The sequence below is a fragment of the Mus caroli genome, unplaced genomic scaffold, assembly GCF_978045245.1.
Source record: "Mus caroli unplaced genomic scaffold, Mus_caroli_1 scaffold_16, whole genome shotgun sequence".
NCBI classification, from domain to species: domain Eukaryota; kingdom Metazoa; phylum Chordata; class Mammalia; order Rodentia; family Muridae; genus Mus; species Mus caroli.
Window position 1 is genome coordinate 47,636,300 of NW_028227271.1, and position 16,239 is coordinate 47,652,538.

General features: G+C 40.1%; 1 protein-coding gene across 1 annotated transcript; it reads left to right on the forward strand.

Moving 5' to 3' along the window:
- The first annotated feature begins 1,279 nt into the window (after positions 1–1,279).
- Has2 (hyaluronan synthase 2) lies at positions 1,280–16,007 on the forward strand. Its single transcript, XM_021183791.2, has 3 exons — positions 1,280–1,906; positions 13,339–13,440; positions 14,732–16,007. The coding sequence occupies exons 1-3, from the start codon at positions 1,280–1,282 to the stop codon at positions 15,659–15,661; spliced, it is 1,659 nt and encodes a 552-aa protein (XP_021039450.1). The 3' UTR covers positions 15,662–16,007.
- The last annotated feature ends 232 nt before the right edge of the window (positions 16,008–16,239 follow it).

The window sequence follows — 16,239 nt, forward strand, 5'->3', positions numbered from 1 at the left end:
ATGCAGAATTTAGGGGCGAATTGGGAGCTAAAACAGGCTTAAGGTTTTACCTGCTAGATCTTTTCGTTCAAGTTGGACTTCAGCTGTTGGAATTCAGGGGAGGGGGTGTTATTCCTTATCCAGTGATTCCATTATTCTAATAATATGTATTTTGTTCTAGGATGCTGTTATTTTCCTGATCCTCATGACTGTAACAAATAACAATTGTGGGTGGAAGTAACACATCTGAACACAGGAGCTTTGAAATATCTTTTGGACATCTAGGGGTGAAGAATCTTAAGGTCAAAGGGGGAATTTGTAAAATGTGAATATTGCCACTGAGCAGGTCTATATAAAACAAACACACACACAAACAAAAACCTTAGACTGAGATGATCCATGCAAGGTCAAAGGACTAACTGATAAGCCAGTCCCAGAACTCAGTCTTGCTAATCTCTAACCTCATCCAGATGCGTAGAGAAGATGTAAGCCTAGGGACATGCGTTAGAGATGAAATGAAGTCATAGTTGGGAAATTCAGCAGAGTCTCCTGTGGATTTGTTACTCATCAGTAATTAGGGACTGAAAAAAGTATTGAGCAGGCAAAAAGATTACTTTGCATTTAGACAATGTCAGCATGATGCCTAACTGTGGCTATATACAGAGAAAGCTGCCTTAGAGGTAGGACTCTAAAAACAATGTGTCAAGGTATGTGTTCAATGCATTGAGACACATACTAGCACTAGCCAGTCACTGCAGGCTTGAAATAGTCCTGCGAGTTAGTTGTGTTATCAGGGCATCCTGACTTTAGAGACCTGCCTTAACTCATTATGTCAACATAATGAGTTAAGCGAGAAACTAAGTGCTAACAATTCCTGAATGCTGTGTGGGGGAGGGGCACAGCAAGTCCTATTCCTAGCTGGGGAGCTAATGCCATGGATGGCTGCTGGGGAATTATCTTCATCAGTGGTACATCCCCTGGCAGGTGCCATGAACACATTGGCAGCAGTAAGTGGATGACATGGAGTAGAAAACAAACAAACAAACAGTACATGAAGTTGGGAGGGGGACATGGTTGCAGCATGAGACAAGTTGGAAAGGAGGAAGTAGGTGCTAGAATTGATCAAGCACATTGACTATGTGTGTGAAATTATCAAACATTGAATATAAAATGAATAAAACTAAAGGGGGTAGCCCCCCGGATTACTCTTTCTACAGTTTTTCCTGCCACCCATGATATCTGCATATGATACGCAAGAGACCAGAGTGGTTAACCACAAGTATATCTGATTACATTTCAGATGCATTGTGAGAGGTTTCTATGTGTCCTGAGAATAATTGGAACTACACTTTTTGGAGTGTCTCTCCTCCTCGGAATCACAGCTGCTTATATTGTTGGCTACCAGTTTATCCAAACAGATAATTACTACTTCTCATTCGGACTGTACGGTGCCTTTTTAGCCTCACATCTCATCATCCAAAGCCTCTTTGCCTTTTTGGAACACCGGAAAATGAAGAAGTCCCTTGAAACCCCGATTAAATTGAACAAAACGGTAGCACTCTGCATCGCTGCGTACCAAGAGGACCCTGACTACTTACGGAAATGTTTGCAATCTGTGAAAAGGCTGACCTACCCTGGGATTAAAGTTGTGATGGTCATCGATGGGAACTCAGACGACGACCTTTACATGATGGACATATTCAGCGAAGTTATGGGCAGGGACAAATCGGCCACGTACATCTGGAAGAACAACTTCCATGAAAAGGGACCTGGTGAGACAGAAGAGTCCCATAAAGAAAGTTCACAACATGTCACCCAATTGGTCTTGTCTAACAAAAGTATTTGCATCATGCAAAAATGGGGTGGAAAGAGAGAAGTCATGTACACAGCCTTCAGAGCACTGGGGCGAAGTGTGGATTATGTACAGGTAGGTCTGAAAATGCCTGCCAGGGCAAACATACGTTGAAATAAAGCAGCTTTTGTATCTCTCCAGTCCTATGCTATAGCCCATCCTTGTCCCTTCTGAACACAGTGCTCCTTTCAGCCCATTGGAAAACAGCATGACTGTTAAAAGCACATTTTGAAAGACAGGGGGAAAAAAAAACCCAACCTTGTAAAACTGTTAAGAGCATCTATGAAAGTGCTTCCTTGTGTATGCAATTGGTTAGAAATCTGGATTATTTGGACAGAACACCCTCCTTTCGTTCTCTCCCTTTTCCTTAGTTCTTCTAACCCTCTAGGTACTGCCAAGTAAAACCCAACATCCTTGTCCACACTGTTTACACACACACACACACACACACACACACACCTACAACAGCAGCAGTAGCAGCAGCTCTGTAAGAAAACAGTGTCTTGCCTGAGTGGAAAGTTCTTCAGAGAGGCTGCAGACTGAAGGGAAAGACTAGATAGTGATTGGTGGGTGAGGTAAAAGCAGATCACTGAAAATGGCTATGATTGTAAAAAGAGCGAGAGAGGGAAAGAGGAAAATGAAAAGGAGGGGTGAAACCATCATAGAGGGAGCAAACCCAAATTAATGTTTATTTCACTCCCCAAACAGCATTACCTCACTGCAACTTGACCTTTGAAAGAGTTTGGGATGATGTGTGCTTGTTGGAAAATTAGGCAGGCTCTGTCTCTTCTTAACTCCCTTATAGCTTTCTGTAAGGCTTCTCTTCCCTCAGTTCTCACCAAGTATGGGGCAATTTTCTCTTCTTACTTTGCTTGCAAATTTCTTAATTTGCTTCTTCAGTTAGATTTTGACCATGAAGAGATCCAGAAAAGAGAAATCTGTCTGGCATATAAGCAAGCCACTGTGGCCCTTTGTCCATCCTAATAGAAGTGAAACTCTAGTTTCAGAAGTGGGATGCTATTGTTCAGGGGTCTTTATTGACACATATCATGCTCCCAGGATCAATAATGAGAATGAGCAGGGATTGAGTAATGATTTTAGAGTCATTGCCTGAGGATCTATTTATGGTGATAATTAGCTGTTGACTGAGAAAGTCAATTGCCTTGAGCCTCAGTTTACCAAATAGAATAAACCAACCTTAAAAGTGTTTTATAATAATTACATCAAAACAACACATCCCTAGGGCTTAGCCAAAGTTACTATGTTATTTCATGCATAACTAATGATTATTATAGTACATTCCAATTTATACTAAAATATATAGGGCTTACCATCTCTTATCGTGGAGCTAATTTCAGTTAGTGTTTTAAGAGTGGAAGGTATTTCACTGGTTTCTGTTTGCTCCACATCCTGTTTTTGCTCCACATCTGTTGCTCCACATTTTTGTTCCACATTCTGTTTGCTCCACATCTGTTTGCTCCACATCCGTGGAGCCTGCATAAGTCTTCTCTTTTTGTCTCCTAAATTCTCAGTAGTAGATCTTTCAGTATTAAGTTTCAGTTATTTCTGGACATTTGATGTTTAATTGCATGCTCTAGCTTTGGAAGCTAGATAGGAAGATGTTAGGACATTACCCAAGGAAGGTATGGCAGATAACTTAGAACACAAGGAATAAACTTTTGTGCCTTAAGTGAGAAAACATGTTTAATTCTAGTTACATTCATCAATTTCAATGAAGTCAGCATTGTGTGCACTCGCTCTGTTCTTCCTTTTTCTTAACCTATTCCTTGAAACCTCCCTTTCTCCATCATTCTTGTTTTGAAGTTTGTTTGTTTCCTTGACTACTTTGCACTGTGCCTGTCTAGGAAAAAGTAATACAAAGTATGAAAGGATACAGTTGGCTCTTTGCTGCAGTCTTCCTCCAGGCTAAACCTTCTAGAAGACTGACTGCAGTAGCTGCTGGTTTCTAGGTTCTGAGACCTTCTGAGACATCCAGTCGCAAGCACTCAAACAAGATTAGAAATCATTTTGTATCCTGAAGCTAGACATTCCTTCCTATCCCTCATCAAATGTCTTGTAAGATTAACATGCTTGACTACAAAATGGCACACTTAAGGTTCAAGCTAGCCACAGAACAGTCTCATTTTCTCTTTGGGCTGATCCAAAGTTTGGAAAATGTAAAGTAGAGGGCCAATTGCCACCACCAAAAGCAGAGAGGTGAGAAGACAGTGGTAACTAGGCAGTGCTGGTGAATGGACGTGGGGATAAGTGTCCTAAGGAGAGGAAGAGTCAGTGCCCCATGGGAAAAGACACTGGGGACAGAGGGCTAAGGAAGGCTGTGACCATCTGTGTACTTGCAAGAATATTGACTCACCATGGAGAGGTGTGGCCAAGACGTTTGGTTGCTAGTCACAGCTGGTCTTCGGTGCTGTTCAGGACTCTGCGCGCTTGAGTTTGGATTTCTGGCTTATTGTTCTCATGACCTATTATTTCATATCTTCACCATGCTCCCAGTTCTCTGTCTAAACCCCTCCCTGGCTAACTCCTAACAGATGATCTCACCTCCTACGAAGGAGAAACCCGACAAGACTGTTTCTGAATGTTCTTAAAGCCATCCTTACCCTCTGTTGTGTATCCTATCTCAAATAGCACTTAACCTGACTGACTTTGCACATCAATGCTGTCCTTTCAAGTTAATCCTCACAGATCCCTTGGCTTTTTCTGGTCTGCTCAGGAATATATCTTTAGTAATTGTGAACTCTACCTTGTCTGTCTTCTCAGCTGACTACTGTTCCCAACTTGTAGATTTTCGAACATCTAGCTTTGTTCCAGAATACTGAGGAAGTTCTCAGACAGGGAAAGTCTGTGTAGTAGCTGCGTCCCTGTGGTGATGATAGTTGCTCTCAGGGATAGAGAGGATAGAAAAATAGAAAATAAAAATAAAGCAAGGAAACTCAGTAAAAGGAACATAAACTTTAATGGTAGAAAAGGGAGAAAGAAGAAAGGGTAGACTTTTTTTTTTTTTTTTTGGATGTGTGCATTTTGTATGAGTGAGCCAATATACATGTTTTAACTGGGGTCAAACAAGGTACTTGTTTGCTTTGCTGTTTTAATAATTATCTTTACAGTCATTTATGCTACAATAGCTACATTTTTGTGTGCTTTTTGTTGATAGTTTGGTTTTCTTTTTTCTTTTTCTTTTTGTTATTTTTTAATCCTTTTTTACAGTCCAGTCTTCAACCCCCTCCTAGTCTGCCCCCACCCAACCACTCCCCATCCTATACCTCCTCCTCCTCCTCACCCTCCCCTGTCTCCAAGAGAATGTCCCCACCCCCCCAGCCTTACCCCAACAGACCCCACTTCCTGGGGCCTCAAATCTGTTGAGGGTTAGGTGCATCTTCTCTCACTGAGACCAGATCAGGTAGTCCTTTGCTGTATATGTGTCAGTGGCCTCATATCCATTGGTATGTGCTGCCTGGTTGGTGGCTCAGGCCAGCAGAAAGAGGGGAAACATGCAACCTTGGGAGGTAAGAAGAGAGGGGACCCTCTAGAATGTACTGGAGACCTGGGAGGTGAGAGCCTCTCAGGACGCAAAGGCAGGGGAACTTGTACAGTCCACCTCCAGTGGAAGGACAGGGCATCAAGTGGAGGGATGAGGTTGCCATCCCACAGCCAAAAGCTCTGAACCTGTTCCTGTCTAAAAGAACTGCAGGGACAAAAAGGAGAAGGGTCTGAGGGAAAGGAGGTTCAGTAACAGGTCCAAATTGGGATCCAGCTCAAGGGGAGGCCCCAAGGCCTCACACTATTGCTGATGCTGTGGTATACTTACAGGTAGGAGCCTAGCATAGCTGCCTTCAGAGAGGCCCAACAAGCAGCTGACTGAGACAGAAGCAGATACTTACTCCCAACCAATGGACGGAAGCCAGGGACCTCTGTAGTTTAGTTTTCAAATTGACCTCCTGTATAGTGATTCTTGTAATTTAAAATACAAGAAAGGTATTATATGCCTCGTGGAGTTTAGTTTTATACAGGCATGTGTTACTGGCCATGATTCAGAGCTAATATTCATTAAATTAAGAGACATTGGAATAGAAGCACAAGTACAAAGAGATTATATATTGATTAGGCATGCTCATCTATAAACTTCTCAAAAAAAACACTAATATAAATGTAAACAAAAGTGTTTGGAAATATAATCAAAGGCTCAGAGGAGCTTAACCATAGATGTATGCTAGAAATATCTTTAATAACTACGATTTCTGTCTTCATGCACAATTAGAGAGCATAGATATCATAAATAATACTGTTGTGCGTGACCTTTGCCTAGTTTCAGTTCTGTGTAGCAAGCCTAAGAAACGGAAATACTCCCCCCGCCCCAGGCCATTGTTGAAAATACTATATTTGAAGATAAAGGGTTGAGAGCATAGGGAAGAGATACAGCTCTGTTGTTAGTTTCTGTGAACCTGGTCCCTGCTGAATCCATTTTATTTGTTTGTTTGTTTATTGGGTTTTTTTTGGACTCAAAGTCCTTTTCAGATTATGCCTAAACTTAGTATGATTCCAGTTCCTCCCATCTTTTGATACTTTCTAGCAAAATACTGACTTTCTACTTGAATGAATGAAGTAGATAATTCACAATTCATATTAGACTGTTCTCATGTATCTCAGTTCTCATTTTCACCTTCTTTCTGGAGGCAAAAGATGATTAATTAGGTTTAAGTATTATCAGATACATGCCTGTTAAAGCATCTCATAGTACCCATAGAAATACACATTTTTGTTTTTTTTTTTTTTAGATTTTTTTTTTAAATTTACGCTTTGCCCTGCCTCCATTGCCCCTCATCAAGCAAAAAGCCTGCACACAGCTAGTGCATGTAATGGAAATGGATGCACTTCAGGATGCATGCAAGTTAGGGGCAAGATAAATGAATCCCTGAAGCTCATTAGACACCTAGTCTAGCTAATCTACGAGCTTAGGGTCTGTGAAAGATCCTGTCTCAAAAAATAAAGGTGGAGGTCTATGAAGAAAGACATAGTTATTGACCTCAGGCCTCCATGCCCAAGAACAAACGCATGTACCCCCTGCCCCCCCCACATATATACAACTGCATTAACAAGTACATACAACACCCACACACACACCCACACACTTACACTCACACCTCAACACACCAATAAAAATCAAAAGGAAGGCACCAAGAGCTGGGCCTGGTGGCACACATGTGTAATCACAGCACTGGGAAGGCTGAACTGAAGGATCCTGAATTTGAAGTGAGCCTGGACTGAGCTCTTGTCTTGAAACAAGCATGAAGAGAATGGGGGAAAGCTCAGTATAGGGCCCCTAAGCTCAGTATTGTATTCACAGACTCAACTTTGGGGGAAAAAGAGATGATCTAAAACTAGAAGGATTAATTTGTACCCCAACCAAGTCATGAGTTAATTATGATCAAAACTCAAACAAAAAGCAAGGCATGCTTACCTTTTGTACTTCTTCCCACTAAATAACAACTCAATCTCATTTTTTTTCCCACTGATGATTGTAGGTCTCTCGTGTGATCTAAATTGGTCATGCATTAGTGAGGCTCTGGGTTCCCTCTGTTTCAGTGGTGGGTCATAGTTTAGCTATGCTAACTTTAACAAGAACTCTTTCTTTGAACTAAAGACATGAATTTATGTCTTTGGTTTTTGTTTTTTATACTTCTTCATGTGTATTATTTCTATTTGTTAAGTATTTGATATGAAGTTACTAATTACTAAATGCTTTATAAATATTATCAAGAAACCATCATGACAAACTTCTGATGAGGATAATAATAATCTATATGTTTGTCTTGAGGCACAGAAGCTTGGAGACATGAGCTTAGGGGCTCAAGTGAAGAATCTAGTCCACATTTATGTGACTGGCTGATTGTGGACTGGAAACTGTTTTGTTTTTTATTTTTAATTCTTGCATGTTGTGTGGTGCTTTTATCTTCTTCTTCTTCTTCTTCTTCTTCTTCTTCTTCTTCTTCTTCTTCTTCTTCTTCTTCTTCTTCTCTCTCTCTCTCTCTCTCTCTCTCTCTCTCTCTCTCTCTCTCTCTCGTCTCGTCTATCTGCCTGTCTGTCTGCCTGCCTGCCTGTCTGTCTGTCTGTCTGTCTGTCTATCAATCTTCTATCTATCTCTATCTATCTATCTATCTATCTATCTATCTATCTATCTATCTATCCATCCATCCATCCATCCATCCATCCATCCATCCATCTATCATCTATCTATCTATCTATCTATCTATCTATCTATCTATCTATCATCTATTTATCTATCTATCTACTTTTTGCTTTCTGTCTAGAGACTCAACCGGTGGCTTTGTGCTTTCTAGGTCAGTTCTCTACCACTAAATTCACCCCCTTTTCTTTCTTCCCTTTCCATTGTAAGTTCACTCTGGAGTATCATTAGTGGAGCTTAGGGAGAGTGTCACCACCTTCTGTTTCCTCATTGGTAACTACTGGTGAGAGGTTTTGTTGTTGTTTCTGTTTATTTGTTCATTCTTTTAGTTCTAACCCTTCCCCTTTCATTTAGAGACACGGACTGGGATAGGGGAGCAGAACTTCCGTTTACTTTTATAATTAAGTTAGAAAGTATTAGCTGTAACCAAATCCAAAGCCCACACACTCTAGAAATAGTTTCACTGTTTCAAGGTTAAGATGCAGGGCCAAAATTAAGAAGGAGGGTCACGATTAAGAAAGAGCTGAGCAGGAAAATGATCACTCCAATGCTGCCATAAGAGGTCTTGATTTCTTTTCAATTTGTTTCCTGGGGGAATTCAACCGTAGCAGTACTGATTTCCTCTTGCCATGTTGACTTTACACTGGTTTTTGAGACGGATATGAAATATGGAGGGATTCACTAGTGAGGCTGAAAGGAAAGACTGTTTTCAAAAGAGCCAGTGAAACATACAGACTGCCTTTGGGCCTGGGTCTTAAACTATGAGAGGCATTTGGTGGAAAAGTAATCTTGAGAGGAGCTCTATCTAGCTAGATTGTTGTGAGTTTCTGGGCTGGTGTAGATGGTTCTGGGTGAGCTGTAATCTGTTTACATTTTAAGTGATGCTCTGCACATAATCAAGTAATCCAGTCGGTGACTCTTTTAGTGCAGTTCTCTATTGAGCACTGTTGATATAGCAAAAATCTTCCAGGTTTGCGTTTCCTTAACAAATAAGTAACTTAAGGGTTCCTACTTTATACTAATGGCATACAGTGCCTTGTAACACATGCAGTACTTATATATGCAGGGTTTTGCTGGGATGCCTTGATGATTGTAAGTTCAAAGGCATACACTAGGAAGATAAGAGACGCAAGAATTTGGGTTTCTTTAAGTGCTTCTTAGCCATTTGAGATTCCTCTGTTGAGAATTTTCTGTTTAGCTCTGGATCCCATTTTAAAGCGAATTATTTGGTCGTTGGAGTCTAAATTTTTGAGACCTTTGTATGTTTTGGATGTTAGTCCTCTATCAGATGGTAGGATCAGGGAAGATCTTTTCCCAATCTCTAGGCTGCTGTTTTGTCCTGTTGAGAGTGTTGTTTGCCTTACAGGAGCTTTTCAGTTTCACGAGGTCCCAGTTATTAATTATTGATCTTAGATCCTGAGCCATCGATGTTCTTCTGTTCAGGAAATTGTCTCCTGAACCAAGACATTCAAGGGTATTTCCCAGTTTCTCTTCTATGAAATCTAGTGTATCCGATGTGAGTCCCCCAAAACTGGAGTAGTGGTTTTTCCTAAAGCTATAGCCTGAGTGTGGTATCTGTTCCTAGATAGGGCTGCCCTGTCTGGCCTCAGTGGAGAGGATACACCTAATCTGGCAGGGACTTGATGCATCAGTGTTGGAGGATACTCAGGGGGAGCACCCACTCAGAGAGGAAGGGAAGGGGGTATGGGGGAAGGTCTTAATGAGAAGGACCATGAGGGAGTAGCAGTTAGGATATTAATTAATTAATTAAAAATGAATTTAGGTTTCTTGATTCTGTAAACACTCATTCTTAAAGAAAGCAGTCTTCACTATAGAAAAATCTATACACTGGCTGACATTCTCTGCTGTGTGAAGTCCCACTTTTTATACCTTAAGGGACGAAGGGAAACTTTGAAAAGCCTGCATGATTAAAACTGGGATTTAAAACACTTAATCTCAGCACTGTTGCTACTTCTTTGTGAAAGCAGGGCCTTTTTCTGAAACCAATTCCTTTGATTCCAAAGTTGGCAAACTTTGCTTGTAAAGCATTGGAGAGTAAATATTCTGTTTGTCACCATTTGGGTTTGTTGCAGTGTGAACACGGCTGAAGATAACAGGTGCAAGAACACACATGATGAGATACCGAGGGCAGTGAAATTTGAATTTCATATAATCTTCATGCATCATAAAATATCTGTCTTTTATTTCATTTCAGATTCAAATACATTAATCCATTCTTAAACCCTAGGCAATTATAACCAAATAGGTGGCAGGCTGGTCTTTAACTAAACCCCTTAGTTTGCCAATCACTAATTACTACCTAGTCCTATAGGGAAGGTATTGTTAACTGTAGGCTAAACAGAGGTGCTGGTCTTTCTGAGGTTAAACCAAGGTGGCTGATTCTTCCCATAGTAGATTGAACTGGCTTTATTTATTTATATTTATTTTGTTTATTTAGAGGTTATTATTATTACCCATTTAAATTATCTGCTACTGAGAAATCTTATAACTAATCATTATATACTTCAGCAATTCACAACTATACCCTGTGTGGACAAGACTTTTGATCTGTGCCCCATTTCCTGTGTGCCAATCACATCTGGTAGCTTTTCTTGATGTGAGAGTTCAGCTACTCACCAATGGATATATGTTTGCCCTGGGTTCTAACACTAAGCTAGGCAGTCAACATTCATTTCTCCTTATTAACTGGTGAGGAGAAAACGAGAAACAATTATCTTATTAGATGAATTTTAAAGAGTAATGTTGTATATTTCACATCTTATTAAGTAAATGTTCTTGTGCCTTGAGCGCACATGCTTTTTCCAACTGGCAAAGACAGAGTTCGTAGTTGGCACTGAATCTCTAAACAGCATCCAGAAACTGAAATTCTTTAAAGCTCTTAAATCCTATGATAACAAACCCCTTCCCGGGAGATTTCTGAGAACTTATTTTCCCAATAGATCTAAGCTCACCGTACAGCCTCTCTCAGAGAACTTCTGGGTTTCTTTTGCAAAGTGGGAGGGTCAAGTTTAGCCATTTCAAAGTGGCAGTTCCTCTTGCTTGCTTTCACTCAGAAGCAGGCGGGGCTATTTGAACATTAATTCTGGATTGCTCCTTTCCTGTTGCTTTAAGCTTATTTTAGCTTTCTGGTTTTACCATTCCTGACTTAAGTCAATAGAGGTGTATGTGGCCTTAACTTTGTATGCTGGTTAAAGGTGTGTCTGAACTATGTGCCTTCACCTCTCTCTCTCCTTAGCCCAGGCCTCCTGCCCAGCATGCAGGTTTATGCAAACTGTGGTAAACAAGTCATAGGAGAGGCTAGGTCAGGATTTGGTGACTTTATATAGCTTACTCATGCTTAGAATGCTTGAACCTCAAACTAAGTGTTAGTGAATGCTTGTGTTCTATAATGAGAAACTAAGATTACCTTCTGCCTATTTAGCTCTCCTCAAAATAAATAAACGACTCCATTGATCCTATATGTAAATTTTAAAAATCAATGAGACAAACAGCCACAATAAGAACAATATAATCTTTTATTTATAAGGAGTATTTCTACTTAGCAAATGAAAAAAGTAAAATCCACAATGATTTAATAATTTAAGCACAAATTCACTGTAACTATTTATTTAAATCTAAAAATGATAAAATTACATTTTAAATTTGTATGTCCATACATTATTGAAACCCACAAATGCCAGTAGCACATTTAAGTAACTGCTTCCTGCAATCTTCTTCTTTTTTTTTTTTTTTGGTTTTTTTTCGAGACAGGGTTTCTCTGTATAGCCCTGGCTGTCCTGGAACTCACTTTGTAGACCAGGCTGGCCTCGAACTCAGAAATCCTCCTGCCTCTGCCTCCCGAGTGCTGGGATTAAAGGCGTGCGCCACCACGCCCGGCTCCTGCAATCTTCTTTAGCAAGAAATCTTTTCAGACAAATAGCCATTAATAAAGTTGAAAGATTTATGTTTTTAAAATGTTCCGATCCCTTAGTTAATACAGTGAGTGATGAATACTACCTGCAATAAATGTCTTTATCTCCTGAGAGAATATGCTTCTAAAATATATTTACTTTTTCAAGTTAATATTTTAAAAAGAAGTTTGGAGACTTGTCAAAATTGCTCCTTTTGATTATTAATGTGGTTATGTTGGTTGATAATGGTAATATTCTCTGAAAATACACTTTAGGTGACTCTTGTACTTGAAGCAAACATCATGAATCATGCATACATACATTATAAAAGCTACAGAGCCACTAGATGGTATAATCTTCAGGAGCCACTAGCAAACACATAGCCCATCTTGGACCAAAATAATCATCATGTTGAGTATGACTGTAGATAGGCTATATGTTGACTAGGAGGATAAGGCTATGAGGATGGCCAGAATCTCATTGCTGCAATCAAATACTTGATAAGGGGCACCTTAATTTAAGGGAGGGAAGATTTATTTCCCGTGAGTATTTGAAGGAATATAAGGCCATCAATGACTGCAAAGTCATGACTGAGGACAGCTCTATTATGATCAAGGAAGCTTGCTGCAGCTACTGGCTCAACTCTTTAAGGACAGTAAGCAGAAAGGACAGAGACCAAGGAGAAATTTACAAAACCCACCTCTCGAGATTTTAGTGAGGAGCTACCTCCTAAAGATGCCACAAAGTTCCAAACTACTCCCTCTCCTAGCTAGAGATGAAGTTCTCACAGTAAGTCATGGAGGTCATCTCACGTTCAAACTGTAGTAGGATGCTCAACGGCTTATCACTTATCAACTCTGGTCAAATTACATTTGTTTGGGCTTCAGTGAATTTAATAGAAAAAGAGTATTATGTCCCATTAATACATGTTGCAATGCTCTTCAATACCCAGGACTGGATAATTTACAATGACATTTATTTGAGTCAGAATTCTGGAGACTGAGAAGCTCAAGGTACCCTGGTAGAGTCTTTCATACACAGCATGATGAAGAAGCAGAACACCAATTCTAGAGTGTGTGAGAGGACAACTGAGATATTACTCAGGGCAGGCAGCTTCTGTTGCCAAAATGTGAAATATTCCTGGCAAATTGCAACAGGCTGATGATCCACACTCAACCATCATTTGAACTAGCCTGCTGAGTAGTGAATTGAACTTAATGGAAAAGCACTTTCTGTGGGCAATGGTATACAGAATCTTCTGTCACATTTGTGGCATTTTCTGAGAGTCTTGTGAGGCTAAGGTGAAGGGTATAGGATATAATCTCATTTGTGGCAGAGGCACAGTATGATTCTCTTTAAGTCATCTTAAAGAGATGCTTTCTTTCTTGCAGGTGTGTGACTCAGATACTATGCTTGACCCTGCCTCATCTGTGGAGATGGTGAAGGTCTTAGAGGAAGATCCTATGGTTGGAGGTGTTGGGGGAGATGTCCAGGTACATATGGCTTCATTATTTTTGTATGATATGGTTGTCAGAACACTCTTGTATTGATTCATTGGGTGTTTATTGGTCTCATGTTCTGTGGTCTTGGTGCTGGTCACATTTGAGAATTTGAACCAGATACATTGTAATCCTGTTTTTCTTATCTAACTTGAAATAATTTGAAACATATATGCTTCGCCCTGGCATATAACATGTATTTATAGTGACTGAAAAGTTACATATAACACAAATGTATAGAGGAGTAATGATATCTACCAGGCACTGATAGGCCACAGGTTAGCCACCAGGGGGTTGGTTAAAACCACAGTACGAAGGCCCTGAGAGATGGTTGAAGTGTAGGCGCATTTGCTATTTTTGGAGAGACTTCGGGAGTCCAGCATTCATACAATGGCTCACAACCATGCATAACTCCAATGCCAAGAACTCTGTTGCCATTTTCTGCTCCCTGTGGACACTGCATGGATGTCATGCCATACAGGCAACAGAAGCACTCATACACATAAAATTTAAAAAATTATATAAAATGAACCACAAAAGAGAGAAAGAAATAGCAATTTGAATTTATGACAGGAAGAAAAGACAAAGACAAAATTAATACGTGACCCATGATTTTTTAGTAATGGAGAAACACTTACTAATGACAGGATGCTGAAGCTTGTCAGGCAGAAAGGTCATTATGTGAAAATGTGCAAAGGTTAATACCTCCAACGTATGGGATCTGATTTCATTTGATTTTAATAACAGATGAGAAACACAAAGAAATGATCCTCCGTGCTGTTGTGTGACCCATATGTGCATGCTGTTGATGAAGACAATAATGAGATAAACAAAGAACTAGATTGGCAACTAAATAGGAACTTACAAGATTTAAATAGAGAATGAAGAAAACTAAGAAAGAATTTAGAGAATTCTCTAGGTTCTTACATCTTTCAAATCTGAGGCAGTAATTTCTGAAAGTGCATGTGGGAAAATTTAGGATTGATTATTGACGCTTAAAATCATAATTAGACATTACAGCCCAACAGCATGGATGAGCCCAGATAATATCACAAGAAGATGAAAATAAAGAAGTAAAAAAATCCATTAAGATAGAGACCCAACCAACCAAGCTTATTTCCTAATACAAAACCCTAGAAGACAAGATAAAGGAATGACAGAAAGGTAGGAAGACAAGATGGAGTCAGAAAAGAACATGCTGGAAAGTAGTCTCAGGATACTTTGGGACCTCTTGGTATTATTAGGCTAAGGCTAACTTTTATTTATCTACTTTTTCTACTTGCAGATTTTAAACAAGTATGATTCCTGGATCTCCTTCCTCAGCAGCGTGAGATACTGGATGGCTTTTAATATAGAAAGGGCCTGCCAGTCTTATTTTGGCTGTGTCCAGTGCATAAGCGGTCCTCTGGGAATGTACAGAAACTCCTTGCTGCATGAATTTGTGGAAGACTGGTACAATCAGGAATTCATGGGTAACCAATGCAGTTTTGGTGACGACAGGCACCTTACCAACAGGGTGTTGAGTCTGGGCTATGCAACTAAATACACGGCTCGGTCCAAGTGCCTTACTGAAACTCCCATAGAATATCTGAGATGGCTGAACCAGCAGACCCGTTGGAGCAAGTCCTACTTCCGAGAGTGGCTGTACAATGCCATGTGGTTTCACAAGCATCACTTGTGGATGACCTATGAAGCTGTTATCACTGGATTCTTTCCTTTCTTTCTCATTGCCACAGTCATCCAGCTCTTCTACAGGGGTAAAATCTGGAACATCCTCCTCTTCCTGTTAACTGTCCAGCTAGTGGGTCTCATCAAGTCATCTTTTGCCAGCTGCCTTAGAGGAAATATCGTCATGGTATTCATGTCTCTGTATTCAGTGTTATACATGTCAAGTCTACTTCCTGCCAAGATGTTTGCAATTGCAACCATAAACAAAGCTGGGTGGGGCACATCTGGAAGGAAGACCATTGTTGTTAATTTCATAGGACTTATTCCAGTGTCCGTGTGGTTTACAATCCTTCTAGGTGGTGTAATTTTCACCATTTATAAGGAATCTAAAAAGCCATTTTCCGAATCCAAACAGACTGTTCTCATCGTGGGAACCTTGATCTATGCATGCTACTGGGTCATGCTTTTGACTCTGTATGTGGTTCTCATCAATAAGTGTGGCAGGCGGAAGAAGGGACAACAGTATGACATGGTGCTTGATGTATGATGATGTTTGTAATCACACCTGGAGACACACACACATACATACCTTAGCTCCTCAAGGGGCTGTACAGTATTGTGGCACCGCACCCTGCCACCACAGGAGACATATCACTGCTGCTGGGACTTGAACAAAGACATTCAATGGGGGTTGGTTTTTTTATTCTGCCAAAGCAAATTGATACATCAGTGAGAAGAAAGTCCGATTAAATCCGACAGTTTTAGGACGGTGGGATGATGTCTTGGCTCATGCACTTTTCCCTTACTGTGCATCTGCCTGACAGTGTTTATTCTAAATACCTCACTTGCCATGCTTTGTGTGGGTGATCATGGAAGAAAAGGATTCTGAAAACTCACGGGAACGTTCTTTCAACCTACACATCCTAATTTATGGACTCTTTTGATAGCTGATGATTTTCTTTCTATTTTTTGTTTTTAAGGAAAATTGTTCATCTTTACCAAATGAAATGCCAAAGGAAAGTTGAAAAGCCACTGGCTATGCTGTATTTTGATATAATAATTGTACTGTGTTTTTAAATTTTGTATCCGGATTTTTAAAAACAAAATTTCACACCATAGTCTATA

Coding starts and splice junctions, on each gene's coding strand:
- Has2 (XM_021183791.2), top strand. CDS start 1,280: ATGCATTGTGAGAGGTTTCTATGTGTCCTGAGAATAATTGGAACTACA. Junction 1,907..13,338: donor GAAGTGTGGATTATGTACAG/GTAGGTCTGAAA, acceptor TCTTTCTTGCAG/GTGTGTGACTCAGATACTAT. Junction 13,441..14,731: donor GTGTTGGGGGAGATGTCCAG/GTACATATGGCT, acceptor TTCTACTTGCAG/ATTTTAAACAAGTATGATTC.